Source organism: Phyllobates terribilis, unplaced genomic scaffold (assembly GCF_046119375.1).
Source record: "Phyllobates terribilis strain yellow unplaced genomic scaffold, ASM4611937v1 Scaffold_5__5_contigs__length_657084704, whole genome shotgun sequence".
Lineage (NCBI taxonomy): Eukaryota > Metazoa > Chordata > Amphibia > Anura > Dendrobatidae > Phyllobates > Phyllobates terribilis.
The window spans coordinates 252,930,111-252,948,659 of NW_027362765.1; the positions used below are offsets into that span (position 1 = coordinate 252,930,111).

Sequence of the window (18,549 nt, forward strand, 5' to 3'; positions counted from 1 at the left end):
ATTACATAGACAATTGTGTATTGTTTCTCAAGCTCAGTCTTGCTTATCGCTTTGTGATGCTGGATTTTGCCCCGTGTCTCACTGCACCTTCTCTTACATGCATTACTATTAGCCTGCAAGTTAATAGTGTTGTAAAGCCGTGCAGCTGCTGCCCTGACAGCCTGGCTACCGGTAGGAAATTAACTTTTTTCCTCCCGGCAGCCTCTGGCTTTCAGTCATAGAAGCGCTGCACATAGTGAGCCGCAACTGTAACCACACCCCGGCACTGACTGACAGTATTAACTTGCTGGTTAATAGCAGTTTTTGACCTGTCAGGTTCCCTTTAAAACTGAGCAATGTGGGGGGATTCGAATTTTAAATTTAGCTTTTTTATATTTTTAACTTTTATTTTTTTAGTCTCTTTAGGGACTTGAATCTGCAATCGTTAGATCACTTGTTCTATATACTACTGGTTCTATATGCTAGTTTTGCAACATGTAGTCAAAAAGGCTGTGGCTGTGCTTATCCAAATTAATTTGCCGAATGTAAGCTTTTTATACATAGATTCAATATTCATTGCTGATTGAGTTCTTACTATATGTTTATAGCAGCAGGTGCTTTGAGCTTAATAATAAAAGTTGTTGTTTTTTTTAATGTGGTTGCTTTTCTTCCAGCATAGAATCCATGGCTTTGTTCCTCTATGTCCTTTTGAAATCTTTTTCACTTTCTTAACTTTTTTTTATCGCTCACATATCTTTTCCCATTCTTATTTTATGCCTGTCTATGTTGACCTTTCATCTTTGTCTCATTTTTCCCCTTAGTATTTCTCTGGATCCATTGTTTCCTTCTCGGTGTTCCTGGGAAATGTTTGGATATGTGAGCGACTCTCTTAGGGCAAATACATCAGAGGAGTTCTCTCCTTTGCACCTGTCTGCTGCTCTTAACAGCCTGCCTTGTTCTCTATCCTTCAGGCGGGAGGAGAGTGTCAGCATTATCCGCCTCATTGAACAGGTCAGTGGTTGCACCAGGATGGGTGAGAGCTTTGATGTTTGCAATGCCAGTGGGGTTATCCTAAACACCAGAGAGTTTTTGGAGCACTAGAGTGTTGTTCAGGTTCCTGATGGGGAGAAAAAATGTTGAAATTGTACCATCTACAAGTTGGTGTCTCTGATTTGACTGATATCCCTTGTCTTCTTCGTGCTCTCATGTGACATTGCTGTGTCTGATGTTGGCTTACAAGCTAGCTACCTATAGATGAGACAGTTTTCTTCCTTTTGGAGGAGAGCTTATTTGCATACTTTTTCCCAGGAAGCATTTCCTGTGCCCTCTCCACAAGAACCACCAGTGCCAAACAAAAATATACAAATAGGTTTAATTGCATTGAAAAACTGATGGAAACTGTTGAGAATTGATCAGTTGCAGAGCAAGAAAACCCCCTTGGAGCTTGGATTTTATATATAATTTCTTTGCAGATATGCGTTCTGTGCAGTTTACAGAGATTTTATGTGGGGTCAGCATATAAATGTAGTATGTTTAATGAATGGAGTGCTGTATATTTAGCTATTTTCCACAATTTATTTATTTTTTTAAAGCTGATTGTATCTTTCATTTACTTGTACCTATCTAATAATTCTGTTCTTACTTAGCCTAAATTCTTCTTACTTGTATTTATTACAGGCTCGAAATGCAACATATGGTATTCGGAAATGCTTTCTTTTCCTCTTACAGTGTCAGCTTACACTTGTGATTGTGCAGGTAAGCTTCAAGGTGCGACACTGACTGATTTTCCAACCTTACCTGTACAGGCTATGGTTGTTTACCAGTGATGAGGAGATATATACTTATTAACAGTAGAATAATGACTCATGAAAATGATAATATTACAGCTTCAGGTAGGAGCCTTATCTTAGGTGCCAAGTAAGAGATCAGGCCAAAAAAACATCTGGAAGAGCTGTCTTGATATCAGAGGATTGGTTCCAGTTTTGTCACTGGCCCGAAATATTTGGCTCCTGTCGTAATATAACTATGTGTGTTAGACATTTTTGTTATCCTCGTGTGTTTGCTTACTGTGAAGATGAATAACAAATGTAGTAAACATGTAATATCTTAAGCTATGTTTCTTTACTTGTTTCTTCTTTTCTTTACTTATTCTTAATTTCCATTTTTTGCCTTTTCCTTAGTTTTTGGCCTGTCTAATTCAGCTACCTCCTTGCCTCAGTACTACAGATATTCTGTGGCTGTCCTGTTTCTGCTTTCCATTACTCAGGTGAGAGTAGGAATATGTTTCTTTTAAAAAGGGTATTCCAGTCTACAGAAATATGGATAAGTCATAATTGTTAGACCGGTGTGGGTCCCCTGTTTTCTCCTAGTTCAATGTCCATAGCACTGGCAAAGACAACTTAGGCTATCATTTTCCCTCGAACAGACAATGAACCAAGCAGCAGAGCCTCACTAACTACTCCTGGCCACAGTGTTACAGTGGGAGACATAAGTGCTCTGTCCTGGCAGCTGGAACCCCCACCATCTAAGGACAGAATTTTTATTTTAACATTATATCTCATTTGGCTAATTGTTCTTTCTCTCGCTTCATTGAAGGACACAGGAAATGTATGCTGCTACCACTAGGAGGCTGACACTAGGCAGAAATAAAATAACTCCTCCCCAGCAGACTACACCCCACCAACTGGAACCAAATGAATCAGTTTTTTCTTAGTGGCCAAAGGAGGCAGACACAGGTTTGCGTTCAGACCCGTCTCTACCTTTTTGTTTTGTTTTATTAATCATTTCCCTTTTTCTTTCCGATACAGCTTGTGACTACAGGCAACAGGGTGTAATTGCTCACACTGTCATCCCACCTAAAGACCGAGTGAACAGTGTGGTCTGATCCACATCATAACCTCTCGTGTCTACCAGGCAGGACCCTATTTCGCCCCCAACACATAATGAGTGTTTGGGGCATCCACACAGAGGGACTGGTGGACTGGTCTTTGCCATCTATCTTCGGCCCGCTCACCCACCATAACGAGATGTGTGCAGAGAGGAAAGACCTACATTATACCAGCGACTCCCGCAAGGAGATCCTGATGAACGTCTTCTGTGACAGGATGGAGTCGGGACGCCAGATGTCAGCACATCGGTCTTCAGGTACTCTCGTCGCCAGATGGAAATGCAACATGTTTAACCAGGAACTGCATGCAGCAGGTTTCCACAAGACAGCGATTTTTCCATTTTAAGGCTGCGTTCCCAGGCTCCTCCAGCAGATCGCTGTCAAAATTTAGTCCCCGGCTTCATCGATGCCTACTTCTCCTTTAGTCAACGCCAGCCAATAGCGTGCCGGCTTTCTATCTGCTCTTCACCAAATTCCCTCCCGGCCAGGCTCCATTGCGGGAGCCTATCTCCATCGCTGGTGTTTTCAAACCACAAGGAGTTTGAGATATTCGGCACGGAATGGGAACTCCCGGAGAGACGTTTTTGTAAGAAAAAGCATTTGGATATTCTGTATCCCTCTGCTTTCAACCCTATTAAACTCTGGTCAGACCCTCTGGCGGTAGATCCCCTTGTGTCTCCTTTATACTCTAACACAATTCCCTCCCTAATGGGGCCTCTCTCATGGGCCCCACTGATAGGCATGTTGAGTCTTTGGCTAAATCTATTTTTGAGGCTTCTGCGACAGCTCTCTGTCCATCCTTTGCCACCACCTGGGTGTCAAAAGCAGTCTCCGCTTGGGCTATACTCCTCCTTCAGGGTATCATCTCTGGCCCCCTTCCCAGACAAATTAACCGATCTACCAGATTGCCTATGCAGGAAAATATCTTCTCTCTGCTTCCCTCGATTTTTCCGGATGTGTTGCTTTGGTATCTAGCAACACCGTTGACGTTTGTAGGGTCCTTTGGCTTAAAGTGTAGAACACAAACTATGCGTCTAAAAAGTCCCTCACCAGTTTTCCTTTTCAGGGCCTGCACCTTCTCAGGGCTAAGCTGGATCAGATAACCTCTGACGCTACAAGGGCAAAGGGCACCTAGCTTCCCCAAAAAAAAGTTCAGATGTCCGCGTATCCCCATATTTTTGTTCTTTTCGTCAATTTCCCTATTCTGGAGGTCTCATCCGTCAGGAAAAAGGCCCCTGCACAGCAAGAGAGGAAAAGGCCCCTCTTTCAAACGGACGCTCCCGTGATCAACAACACCGCTCTTCCAGAATTAGATCCAATAGGTTCTTCTTAGCATGATGGGCCTGCCCCACCTGGAGTCTCTCCCAGGGTGGGCGGCTGTCTCCTTCTATTCCTGGACGCGTAGCATTCTATGGTCGACAACGCCTGGGTCAGAGATGTAATTTCCTCCAGCTACTAAATAGAATTCTATTCTCTCTCTCGAAACAGTTTTTTCATGTCTCGACCACCAAAAAAAACTCCCTAGCTTCTGGATTTTCACAAGGCCATCGCCTCATTACTCTAAGCAGGCGTCGTCATCCCCATTCCCATGATGGACCGTTTTTCAGGTTTCTATTCAAACTTGTTTGTAGTTCCGAAGAAGGATGGATCCGTCCATCCTATTCTGGACCTAAAACGACTGAACAGGCGTGTCTGCCTTCGCCACTTCAGGATGGAATCTCTCCACTCGGTGATGGCTTCTATGGAACCCGGGGAGTTCATTTGCTTGGTAGACATCTGGGATGCTTACCTTCACATTCCTAGACTTCCAGGTCACCAGAGATTCCTCAGGTTCGCGGTTCAGGACTCCCATTACCAGTTTAAGGCCCTTCATTTCGACCTAGCCACCACTCCGAGGGTCTTTATAAAGGTTATGGCTGCAGTCATGGCTATAGTCTGCACTAGAGGGATAATTTCCATTCCTTATCTGGACGACATTGTTATCAAGGCACCATCTTATCAAGACTGTTGTGAGAGTCTTCAACTTACTCTCGACACCTTGTCCAGTCTCTGCTGGATCATCACCAGATCAAAGTAATTTCTTAGGTATGGAGTTCGACAGTTTGCGCAAGGGTCTTTCTTCCCAAGAAAAAGGTCTCGAGTCTTTTTTTTTTTTTCAATCAGATCATTTTTTATTGTGAAAGATATTAACATTTTAATTTGTTTTTAGAAACAATCAAAACTAAATAAAAGAAACACACAAATAAAACAAAACATAAGTTAACCAAGGTCTCGGCCGTTTTTCTCGGGCTTTAGTCTCTGAGAGCCGTCCCCTTGCTCTCTTCAGCTCTGCATAAGCGTGTTGGGTAAGATGGTGGCTTAAATGGAAGCATTTCCATTTGCTCAGTTTCACACCTGTCCTCTTCAACTAACCCTTCTCTTACATTGGGACAGTTCGATCCCATCCCTGGATCAGCCTATTGTTCTCCCTCCTCGGGTAAGATAATCCCTAACTTGGTGGAGTTCCTCTCCCCTCATCCGTCACGGGAGATCTTTTCTTCCTATCCGGGGGAAGGTCGTGACTACAGATACCAGTCTCCTGGGTTGGGGAGCGGTCTTCCAGGATCTCACAGCCCAAGGCCACTGGAAGGACCAGAAATCCTCTCTTCCTATCAACCTTCTGGAGATCAGAGCCATTTACTTGGCCCTCCTTCATCGGTAAGACCTCCTGACAGACCGTCCCATCCGCATCCAATGCAACAATGCCACAGCCATGGCATACATCGCCCACCAGGTCTCAATACTAAGCGGACCAGTCATGTCGGGGGTGTTCCGCATCCTGGTTTGGGCCCAACAAAACGTCCCGGCTCTCACCGCAGCACACATTACTGGGGTGGACAATGGGCCACCGATTTTCTCAGCTGCAAGGGTATCTCCGCCAGCGAGTGGTCTCTAAACCCTACTGTCTTCTCTCAGATTTGTCTCTGGTGGGGCACCCCTGATGTCAACTTGATCGCTTCCAGAATGAACAACAAAGTTCCACAGTTTGTGTCCAGGTCTCTCGATTCCCTAGCGATCGACTCCGGTGCTCTGGCAATATCCTGGGCTCAGTTTAGCCTCCCTTATCCATTTTTCCTCTCAGATCGTCCAGACCTTCATTCCCAATGTCCCCTTTTCCACCAGAATTCACAGTCTCTCAGTTTAACGGCATGGCCGTTGAGGCTGCAGTCTTAAAACCTACAGTGTTCTCCGACCAAGTTATTCAGACCATGATCAAAGTGCGAAAACGGTCTTCCTCCAACATATACCATCACACTTCGAAAACCTTTTTTCGATGGTGCAAGACTAATCAGGTCACGCCACAGTCCATTTCTCTTCCCTCCCTCCAGGCTTTTCTGTAGTAAGGCCTGGATTCTGGTCTGTCTCTCAGCACTCTAAAGGGTCAAGTCTCCGCTCTTTTTATCCTCTTCCAGATGAACTTGGCCTCTAGCCCCCAAATCAAGACTTTCCTGCAGGGAGTGGCTCACTAAATCCCTCCCTATTGGCCTCCCATAGATGCATGGGATCTCATTTTGGTCTTGTCCGTCCTTCAAGATGCACCCTTTGAACTTATTTGGGATATTTTTCTCACCCTTGTCTCCAGGAAGCTCTAACTTGCAGAATAGGATCACCTTGACGTGGTGGGATGGCTTTTACATTTTTTTAAATTATAATTATGTTAATTAAGTACCCTATGTTATTTTCATGCACTATTGCTATTTTTTTATTTACTGGAGAGTATTTGCTCATTTTGTTTTTCTTTGGTTTCGTCTGTGTAGTAGCCAGTGTGAACATGCACCTACACGTTGCATGCATACTAACTTATATTCCAGTTCATCTCTTTAGGTTTTTGTGTCTCCGAAGTTGCAGCTCTTTCCTGTCATTCGCATTTACTTGTGTTCCACGAGGACAAGGTGGTCCTACGTTCGGTTCCATCCTTTTTTCCTGGTGGTTTCCTATTTTCATCTCAATGAGGGCATTGTCCTTCCTTCTGTCCATCTCCCGCTCATCCTCTGGAGCTGACTCTACACAAACTGTATCTCGTCAGAGCTTTGCATCTCTACGTTTCCAGAACAGTGTCTTTCATACGTTCAGATTCTCTTTTTGTGATTCCTGAAGGTTCTTGTAGAGTTCCCTCCGTTTCCAAGGATTCGTTATACCATCCTGGAAGGGTACCAAGTGAGGAGAAGACCGTGCCCTCCCGGGGTCACTGCTCACTCCACATGTGCAGTGGGGGCTTCCTGGGCCGTTGACATCTGGCCTCTGTATTGCAGCTCTTCAAATCTGCCACCTGGTCTTCGGTCCATACCTTTTACAGGTTCTACAGAGTTCACACTTATGCCTCAGCCGATGCCAGCCTGGGCAGGAATGTTGTGTGCTGCAATGGACTGGTCTTAGATCTATGCGTAGTTGTTTTTCTGACCCTAAGGACTGCTTTAGGACATCCCATGGTTTCCTGTGTCCTCCCAATGAAGCGATAGAGAAAACAAGATTTTGGGTTCTCACTGTAAAATCTTTTTCTCTGAGACTTCATTGGGGGACACAGCATGTGCCCTTAGTTGTTCTTTTGTTGGTTAAAGTTTTGTTATCTCTGTTTCTCCTTCCTACTGCTTTCTCACTGATTAACTCTGTTCCAGTTGGTGGGTGTAGCCTGCTTAGTGTCAGCTTCCTAGTGTCAGCAACATACACCCCATTGTTTCCTGTGTCCTCCAAGGAAGGCGCCGAGAAAGATTTTATAGTGAGTACCCAAAATCTTGTTGTTTTTTTTACCTGACTAAGGCTATGTGCCCACGATGCAGAAATGCTCAGGATTTTTTCCTGAGCGTTTCTGCATCTCCCTGGCAGAAAAAAACACATGCGGATTGTACATGCGGATTGTACATGCGGATTGTACATGCGTTTTCCTGCCAGGGACATGCGGAAATGGAGCGTTATTCACTGACATTTCCGCATGCGGATTGACAAGCGCTTTCCAAGCGATTAGCATCACTTGGAAAGTGCCTGTGACAACTAGGTCACACTATATAAATCCATGCAAACGGCATGGATTTATATAGTGTGACCCGAGAGAGTGGTTAAAAATAAAAAAATAAATGTATACTTACCCTCCGATGGCCTGCTCACTCCGTTCTCCCTTGTCGGCAGCGATGGATTGTAGGACCTGCCGACGTCAGCGTCGCGTGACCCGTCACATGACTCTGACGTCAGCGCAGGTCCTTCAATCCACCACGAAGTGCCGGGAAACAAGGAGGAGCGCAGCGCGGGCCCCGGAAGGTAAATATATATTTATTTTTTTATTTTATTCTTTTTTTACAGATTTTTTAATGGTACCTGGGTGTGGATGAGAGTCTCCTCTCCTCTACACCCGGGTACCATCCGCACATTATAACGCGCCAATTACGCAAGTACAGATGCAGTCTTGCGGAATTGGCGCGTTCTAATGCAAGTCAATGGCGGCGAAAACGCAGCACTTCCGCAAAATAATTGGTAGTGCTGCTTTTTTTTCCGCAATGATAATCCGCAGCGGAAATTTCCGCAGCATGTGCACAGCACATGCGGATTATAATTGGGGAACATTGCTGCCCTTCTACCATGCGTTTTTATTGCGTTTCCGCAGCTGCAAAAACGCTGCAGAAACGCATTAAAAACGCATCCTGGGCACACAGCCTAAAAGCTTTATTTTGTCTCTTGACCAATCTTCATCTTATGGTGAAATGCATTAGAACTGAAAAAGGCCATTTTATCCTTTAAGTGATTAACCCTTAAAGAAGGTGTCCAGTATTTGACGTGACATAAGCGGATGTCAGAGCCGGCTGCCGCCAGGGGTCACTTGATGCCTGTGAGCGGCCAGCTATAGCGCCGCTCACAGGCAATACATCCAACTAAAGGTAATTACAAAAACACTTATGGGCACATGCTAAATACATTGGGGCAAATGAAAAAAGTACTGGACCAACTCCTTTAACTAATATTAAATATCAATTAATTGGTTAATCGTTAATTAATGAGCTTTGACTAATGGGGCTTATTGGATTTAAACCATTCATTTCAGTGTCTCTGTGCTTACATGAACCACATTTATGGAAAAGACAACCTTTATAAATTGTCCTGAACCATTTTATAATCCTTACATACATAGCAACCAACTTGTTTTGTTCCGTTTTTACTCTTATCTTTTGTAGTGTATCTCTACTTGGAAAGCCATCTGATAATTCCATTATGACCGTAGCAACTGGAAAAAATCTCCATTCTATACCTAGAAAGGTAAATCCGGAATGTGATAATTGTGAAAAAATATCCATAATATTATTATTAATTATTATAGCGCCATTTATTCCATGGCGCTTTTACATGTGAAAAAGGGGTATAATACAAGAACAATTGCAATAATCTTGAACACAATGTGACAGCGACTGGTACGGGAGGAGCGAGGACCCTGCCCGCGAGGGCTCACAATCTACAAGGGATGGGTGAGGATACAGAAGGTGAGGGTAGAGCTGGTCGTGCAGTGGTATGGTGGAGAGGTGGTTACTGCAGGTTGTAGGCTTGTCGGAAGAGGTTCAGGTTCCTTTTGAAGGTTTCCACGGTAGGCGAGAGTCTGATACTTTGGGGTAGAGAGTTCCAGAGTAGGGGTGAAGCACGGGAGAAATCTTGTATGCGATTGTGGGAGGAGGAGATAAGAGGGGAGTAGAGAAGGAGATCTTGTGAGGATCGGAGGTTGCGTGCGGGTATGTAACGGGAGACTAGGTCAGCGATATATGGATATATTATTCATTTTAAATTATGCCTATGAAAAGGATTCTACCATTAGCTAATAAATTAATCGGGTTACCCGCATTATGAGCCGTTCACAGGGTGTACCACTGCTGGAGACTCTAGCTTTATTGGCAGACAGATATTTTAGTTTTCCTCTTGTGCCACCGCAGAGAAAATAAGCTTTTGATGGTACTCAACTTAATTCATTAGCTTGTCTGTGTAAAGTGTAGGAGTATCAGGTCCACCAGAATACGAGATTCTCTTTGCTCTGACTAATAAATTGAAGTCCTGAATAAGATGCCCCCCATTTACTTTGTATATTTTACTATACACTGTATGCACAATTATTAGACATTTTGTATTTTTCATGATTAATTTTATTATTGAACAACTACTATGCTGTTGGTCAATGCAAAAGGATAATACATTTGAAACCTGAAGCCAGCACTTTCTAATCATGCAGAAAGTGAGACTAGGAGATCAGCTCTGTATCCTTTCATCTCACACTGAGAAACCTAAGTTATAGTGGGGACTTGTTCAGGTTGTTGCCTGCTTATGATTGGGCAAGTTATACAGGCCGAAGATGGGCACGCTCCCAGGGAAAACTAATAATACCCACTTGGGCTTAAAAAAGGCAACTCAATGCTAATATCTCTGCAACGGAGAGGTGAAATAAAAAAAAAACCAACAATACGTTTTATTCTGCTCTTCGGCCATAAATGCATCGTGTATCCAGTTCAACTTGAAAAATTTGGGGAAAGGTCCTCCTTAAAAAAGTGAGGTTTTGTCTTTCTTAGAAGAATGTCTGTGTGTAGAATTATTGGGCAACTATTAGTGTGCAGAATTATTATGCAGCTAAAAGTAAAATGACAATTTTCCCATCTCAATTGTTTCTTTTCATCTGTTAAAGTGAGAATAATAACAAACAACTCAAAATGTACAAAACTACATATTTGACATTGTAAAAAAAAATATCAGTGACCAACATAGCCACCCTTCTTTTCAATAACAGTCATAAGCCTGCCATCCATGGAGACTGTCAGAATGTTAATTTGTTGACCATCAGTTTTTCGGGTAGCACTAACCACAGCCTCCCAGACACTGGTACAAGAGAGGGATTGTTTTCATTCACCGTAAGGCTCCCGTTTAAGAAAAGCCAACAAGTTCTCAATAGGGTTTAGGGCAGGTGAGGAACTGGCCATGTGATTATTCTGTCATCTTTACAGCCTTTACTGGCAGCCAAGCAGGGGAGACTTCGATCCATTTGATGGAGCATTGTCCTGCAGAAAAATCATGTTTTTTTTTTTAAGAAGCCGACTTTCTCCTGAACCACTGCTTGAAGAAGTGTCTTCTAAAAGCTGACATGTTTGTGAGTTCATTTTAAGTCTAACTTCAACCCGAAAAGATCCAACTAATTAATCTTAACAATAGTAGTACCCATCCTCCGCCTTACAGATGCCTGAGTTGAAGTGGAGGTCTAAGTGTTACTGTTCCAGCCTCTGGCCCATCTATCTGGTCCGTCAAGAGTCACTCTCATCTCATCAGTCCATGAAGCCTTTGAAAAATCTGTCTTCAGCTATTTCTTGACCCAGTCTTGACGGTTCACTTTGCGTCTTGTTCAGTGGTGGTCGGGTTTCAGCATCCCTTACCTTGGCCGTGTCTCTGAGCACTGAGCACCTTGGACTTCGGGCACTCCAGGAAGGTTGCAGTTCTGGAATATGGCAGCACTGGAGGATAATGGCTTCCTGGTCGTTTCACGTTTGATTCTTCTCAAATCTTTGGCAGTTAATGTACTTCTTTTCTTCTCAACACATTTTTTGCAACTGTTGCCTATTTGCAACAAAACTTTTGATGATTCTATGATCACGTCCCGATATCTTAGCAATTTCAGTAGTGCTGAATCCATCTGTAAGACTTGTTACAATTTTTAACTTTGCAGGGTCAGTTAAATCTCTTTGCCTGAAGAAAACAAGCTGCCTAATAATTCTGCACACCTCGATAAAGGGTGTTGTATCCTTAGGCCTCACCCTCCCTCATTACACAAATACACATCACCTGATCTGCGTCATCCAATAAGCATTCACGTTATACAGCTCAGAGCTGAAAAATCTGCGTAAAAATGATATGGTCAAAATACTCCCTTTCCCAATAATTGTACAGACAGTGTATTTGACATAAGATTTTCTAAACCAGACAAGCCATATAACAGTGGTTTCCAAAGACGTAAACTGTCAAGAATGTACACTACCGTTCAAAAGTTTGGGATCACCCAGACAATTTTGTGTTTTCCATGAAAACTGATACTTTTATTCATCCAATGAGTTGCAAAATGATTAGAAAATATAGTCCAGACATTGACAAGGTTAAAAATAATGATTTTTATTTGAAAGAATAATTTTCTCCTTCAAACTTTGCTTTCGTCAAAGAATGCTCCCTTTGCAGCAACTACAGCATTGCAGACCTTTGGCATTCTAGCTGTTAATTTGCTGAGGTAATCTTGAGAAATTTCACCCCATGCTTCCTGAAGCCCCTCACACAAGTTGGATTGGCTTGATGGGCACTTTTTGCGTACCATACGTTCAAGCTGCTCCCACAACAGCTCAATGGGGTTAAGATTTGCCTGCTTCTTCCCTAAATAGTTCATGCATAATTTGGAGGTGTGCTTTGGGTCATTGTCCTGTTGTAGGATGAAATTGGCTCCAATCAAGCGCTGTCCACAGGGTATGGCATGGCGTTGCAAAATGGAGTGATAGCTTTCCTTATTCAAAATCCCATTTACCTTGTACAAATCTCCCACTTTACCAGCACCAAAGCAACCCTAGACCATCATATTACCTCCACCATGCTTGACAGATGGCATCAGGCACTCTTCCAGCATCTTTTCAGTTGTTCTGCGTCTCACAAATGTTCTTCTGTGTGATCCAAACACCTCAAACTTTGATTCGTCTGTCCATAAAACTTTTTCCAATCTTCCTCTGTCCAATATCTGTGTTCTTTTGCCCATATTAATCTTTTCCTTTTATTAGCCAGTCTCAGATATGGCTTTTTCTTTGCCACTTTTCCCTGAAGGCCAGCATCTTGGAGTCGCCTCTTTACTGTAGATGTTGACACTGGCTTTTTGCGTGTACTATTTAATGAAGCTGCCAGTTGAGGAGCTGTGAGGCGTCGATTTCTCAAACTAGAGACTCTAATGTACTTGTCTTGTTGCTCAGTTGTGCAGCGGGGCCTCCCACTTCTCTTTCTACTCTGGTTAGAGCCTGTTTGTGCTCTCCTCTGAAGGGAGAACTGCACACTGTTGTAGAAATCTACAGTTTCTTGGCAAATTCTCGCATGGAATAGCCTTCATTTCTAAGAACAAGAATAGACTGTCGAGTTTCACATGAAAGTCCTCTTTTTCTGGCCATTTGGAGAGTTTCATAGAACAAACAAATGTAATGCTCCAGATTCTCAACTAGCTCAAAGGAAGGTCAATTTTATAGCTTCTCAAATCAGCCAAACCATTTTCAGCTTGGCTAACATACTTGTGCAAGAGTTTTCTAAACATCCATTAGCCTTCTTACACAGTTAGCAAACACAATGTACCATTAAAACACTGGAGTGGTGGTTGTTGGAAATGGGCCTCTATACACCTATGTAGATATTGCAATAAAAACAAGACGTTTGCAGCTAGAATAGTCATTTACCACATTAACAATGTATAGAGTGTATTTCTGATTCATTTAATGTTAGTTTCATTGAAAAAAAAGTGCTTTTCTTTCAAAAATAATGAAATTTCTAAATGACCCCAAACTTTTGAACGGTAGTGTACCTTATTACTGGCCTAAACTTAGTGAATAAACCTAGATCACAGAGGGAGAAATTTCAACTAATTTGCCACAGTGGTACTCTGTGTTATAAATTTGGCGTTCTCCCCTAGCTATGTTTAGAACTTTTAGTTCTGCCATCTTTTTGCTGACATTCTGTATACCAATATTTTGTGCTAAAAAATTAATTATTCTCTCCATTTATAAATGACACTTTTTTTATTAGCCATGTTTTCTATCCTAAACCCTTCTCAAAACTGTCAAGACATGAAATGTATCTAAAACAATACATTTATTCACCCTGCTGCCCCGTCCATCTGTGTATGACATTACCTATCTAGGCCTTCACTTGTCTGATGATTCTTTTCTCCTCTCTCAGACCCAGCACTATTTTCTCCTCTGTTTCCTGGTAAAGTTCCTTCCTTCTTCCTTCTGCTGTCTGGCCTGCTTCTGGTTCTCGCTGCAGACGTTCTGTGAGATTTCCTCCCATAGCAACATGACTAACTGTTCTGGGATTGCTGTGTACAGGTATGGGAAACTATATTAATAACACTATCTGAACTGTCCTTGTTCTGATGTCATTTATCGCATTCACTTCCTTGTAGCAACTCTCCCGGGGCACCTGATTGGTTTGGCTCCTTGTCTGGGGCTCTTCTGCTAGCTCAGAAATTCTGTGCTTGTCTCATTGTTTTGCACACAGGTAAGTACGTGCCTTGCTTTATTGGAGATCTGGGGAGGACAGTGCACTTTGTAGTTTTTAAAGGGAAGCTATCATCAGAAACTGATCTATTACTTAAGTCAGGTTTTTGTGTTATATGTGTACTTTAAATATCTTAGCAGTTTCTTTACATATTTTATTATCTATTATGTTATCACAATAAAAATAATAAGAAAAAAATAGAAATCTTACAATTTTTACATTGGCCACTGGAGCTATTGTTAGACTCTAACTTCCTGTTTCAGGAAACAACATATGTACATAGGGTCAGGATCTAGCGACCATTGTGGCTATCTTTTGTATTGAAGCCTGTGTTATTAAGGTCATTGTTAAGTGGGGAGTACCAGAGTCAGCTGTGACATTGTGATTGGTGGATTATATGTTATCAACTGTGTATAAATGAGATACCCATCATTGTAATTCTGCCTCTGATGATAAGAAGCCTTGCTGAAAACCCTTCCTGAAAAGACAGAATAAGATTCTAAAAAAAGCCTTAGTGGCCAGTGTGAAAATTGCAAGATTACCAATTTTGTGGGGGTTTTTTTGTTTTTTTTAAATTTTTGTTAAATAAAGGTGAGACCTTTGTGAGCGCAGGGGGAAGATTCACTGACAAGCTTCTGTGCTTCTCTGCAATCTGCTCCCTGCACTCGCTGTCAGAGCTGTGTGAGGTGAGCGCAGGGAGCATACGTTGTGCACACTGGGGGTGGGGAGTTGGGGGGAACTCTTCTGATGACAGGAACTTTTCGCGCATGCTCGGCCAGCTGATCGGCCACTGGGAGGATGGAATGTAATAACGCCAGGGAGCATACTTCAGAAGATGAAAGCTTTGATATTTTTTGAACAAAGCATAATTTTTAATAACAGTAAATTACATAACCATTTATTTCCATGTTTTCTGGTTAGTTAAATGTATTATTTATGGTGACACTACCCCTTTAAGTATCCTCAATTCTTTTTAAAATGACCAAATTCTCTTTCTACAGTTTTTATCTCTGTCAGTCATGTCCATCGATCACGGTCACTGTGGATGAGAAACCCCTTTAGTAATGTGTGGTGGAGTTTAACTATTCCTGTGCTGTAAGTATTCAGCTGTTCTATAGAAAGGTGCATGCTTTCATGTTTTATAGGCTTCTCAGTTTTTTTTATCCTCCCCTAGGGTATTGGCACAAGGACTTCACACAGCCTTAGACCTGCAGCTCTGGGCAAATCCTGGTGCACCTCTCACTTTTCACGTACAGGACATCCCTTTGTTGTCCTGGTTGCTGGGGCCACTTTCTCTTTTTCTTGTTCTTATCGTCAATGAAATTGTCAAATTGCACGAGATCAGGTATGAGAGATGCCACAATACTGTGACAGAAGTAGACTATTAGAGGGGAATTTAATATGAACATTTGGATTGTACAATTAAGCTTCATTCAGACACGCATTGTACCTGGTTTAAACTGTTCCTATCATAGTGCCATGTCAGAATCTTTCATTAGGGGGTCAGAGTGCTGATGAAAATGAAGGGGGTGAAATGCTCTGTTGTGCACTTTGAGCTTTTGTTTTTGCTTGTAGAGTCTATAGACTTTGTATGAATCTTTACTCTGCATGTTCCACTCTCTGAGCAGAAAGTAATGAGCACAGCTCTGAGTTCAGTGCTTCTGCCCCCTTCGTTTTAGCAACTGATTATTCTAGAAATGGGTACTTCTTTAGCTATCCATATTCCATCCGTAACACCCTGACACCGTATCCAAATGATGCAGTAAATTTTGTCGAGCAGACTTGTGAGTGTCTGGGTGTTACATAGAGAATGCAGATAGTTAAACACCAGAGTATAATACGCAAGTCTAAATTGGTCTTTAGATCCAGTTCACACTTGCATTACTTACTTTCCATTGTTATAACCACCTTCAATAAATAATGCAGAACAAAATATATATTAAGCACGTGCGTTGAACATAGAGACATCATTACATGTAAGAAATAGCCAAGTGGTCCACAATAATAAAAAAAAAAAGAAAAAAAAAAGTCATTCAAGAAGTTCCGAAGTGAAATAAACCATGCCAAGTAGCATGACAACAAGTCCAGAAAATATTACCAAAAAGGCTAAGAATCCAAGCTGCTACCTTCGCCTGACATCCCTGGATATCCCTTTTGATATATACTGTATTTTTATTTATATTGTAAAAGAAAGATTGTATTTTATACATTTTGTCCTATTTATTGTAGGTGGTTATATTGTTAATCTGTGTTATATTGGACATTAACTCAATGGGAGGGAAAGTTGTGTATATTAAAGGCATTTGCCTTTAAAAGCAGAGATGGGGACTAACGCCGATCACTGTTGACTAGTGATGAGCGAGTATGTTCTGTTAACCCTTTCGCCGAGTATGCTTGGGCCGAGCACCGAGTAGTTACAGCTGCTCGGTGATGAGGTTGAATCGCTCCCGTGTGCATGATTTGTGACTGTTTGACATCTTTAATACATGTGAGGAATGTCTATTTCTTACACATTCCTCACATGTAATAAAACTGTCAAACAGTCGCAAATCATGCACATGGGAGCGATTCAACCATATCACCGAGCAGCTGTAAATACTCGGAGCTCGGCCCGAGCATACTCGCCGAAAGGGTTAACAGAACATACTCTCTCATCACTACTGTTGACCTCTTAAATGCTGCTGTCAATCACGGACACTCGCTTTTACGCACTGCAATCCAGTCGCTCTTTCGGGCGCCCATCGGCCGCAGTTTGACTTCAGGAAGCTGATGGGTTGCAGTGATGACAGCCGAAAGCCTGCTGAAGACCCCAGTGTCTATCATGTTAATTCACTGGTGACGTATACCCAAGGTCTGAGCGTCATAAAAATTTTTGATTTTTACTATATACTGCATAAAAGACTGAATTATACTAAATCCCCATAGGTGTCGGAAAATGTCAGAAACCAAATATTTTTTTTTTTAGTAAGTTCAAATATTTTTTAAGCCACTATTATAGTGAAGAAACTACAAGTTTAATATCGCTGTAATAACACTGACCTGGAGAATAATTTTGTCAAGACATTTGTACTGCACAATTCACATCACAGATATAAAACCCAAAAAACGATGGCGGAATTGCTTTTTTTTTTCTTCAGAATTTCACCATCATTGTATAATTTTTTTGCCATTTTTTTCTTGCGGTATATAGTAAAATAAATGGTGTCATTCAGAAGTACAACTTGTCCCTCAGAAAAACAAACCCTCATATGTCTGTTGATGGAAAAAATAAAAGTTATGGCTATTTGATATAGGGGAGCCAAAAATGAGAATTGGCTGCTTTCTTAGGGGGTAAAGTTGATGGTTTAAAGAAAATGGAATTCATAATTCCTGTATGAATGTTGCCTATGTCTGCATTAAATAGAAAATAATAACAATAAGGTTTCCTTAAAGTATCACTGAACCTCCTTCCTTTTTTTTTCTTAATTCCAGGGTTCGTGTCCGTTACCAAAAGCGACAGAAGCTTCAGTTTGAAACCAAACTTGGCATGAACTCTCCATTTTGACTGCACTGCTCTCCTCACTGTGTTGCGTGGGGGCAGGGTATATTTCCGACAGCTTGAGATGAGGGGGAGGTGGACAGAGCACTGATATAACTTTGTCGCTGTTCCCATTTGGAGGAATGCTGCTTAGTTTTCTGTTAATCCTCCCAAAGCCAGCCGTGACCTGACCGCTGGTGCCTCCCCCACCTCCGGTGCCTCCACAGTCTCCCTGCCTGTTTACATTCAATTAGCGGTTGGAGAAGCTACCCGATTCTCTTAGATGCCTCTTCACTGCACTGAAAAAATTGAGGGAGGGGTAAAAAGTTTTTCTGGAGCAATGTCTAGTCACATCTTGCATGGGCATCCCTGGTGGAACAAAACTTGGTTCGTCTATCGCTCTTCTTCTGGCTTCTCTCCATATGCATGGCTACCTAGCATGGGAATCTCTGATGTCCTCTATACTACTGGACTGCAGCTCACTTTGCATCTAGGCAAAGAATGAAAGGAAAGTTGTTTTTATTTTAAATGATGTATATTTTCTATCAAGAGATTGCGTGATTGTGATTTGGTACTAAAACATGTAAATAAAACAAGTGATTAGATCTCTGGTGTCTGTAAAAATTACTCAAAAGATAGTTTTGTTTCTCTTCCGTGGAGATAAGTGTGTCATTCTAATCAAACGGCAAATCAAAATTGTCCATCATAGATGCCTCACTAGAGGGATTAATTGTCATCACTAGGAAGTTGCACAAGCAAAAAAGCATACCAGAATAAAAAGTGAATATGTATTTAACTATCAACATTATTGGGTCATTTACTCAACTCATCTTTGGAAATGTTCCACTTGAATTCCCTGTTCTTGAGCAGACACAAGAACCATGGGTAT

The 18,549-nt window shown here is 42.0% G+C and overlaps 1 protein-coding gene across 3 annotated transcripts in view; it reads left to right on the forward strand.

Annotated features, from left to right (window-relative positions):
• The window catches only part of TMEM94 (transmembrane protein 94), a 64,394-nt gene extending 46,129 nt beyond the window's left edge, over positions 1–18,265 (forward strand). For all 3 annotated transcript variants that reach the window (XM_073684038.1, XM_073684040.1, XM_073684041.1), the window contains 9 exons: positions 801–990; positions 1,657–1,734; positions 2,160–2,245; positions 9,067–9,148; positions 13,823–13,971; positions 14,049–14,143; positions 15,145–15,238; positions 15,318–15,488; positions 17,615–18,265. In XM_073684038.1, the coding sequence (XP_073540139.1) occupies positions 801–990; positions 1,657–1,734; positions 2,160–2,245; positions 9,067–9,148; positions 13,823–13,971; positions 14,049–14,143; positions 15,145–15,238; positions 15,318–15,488; positions 17,615–17,687 (1,018 nt within the window). In that variant the 3' untranslated portion in view covers positions 17,688–18,265. The remainder of the gene's footprint in view (positions 1–800; positions 991–1,656; positions 1,735–2,159; positions 2,246–9,066; positions 9,149–13,822; positions 13,972–14,048; positions 14,144–15,144; positions 15,239–15,317; positions 15,489–17,614) is intronic.
• Positions 18,266–18,549: the final 284 nt, after the last annotated feature.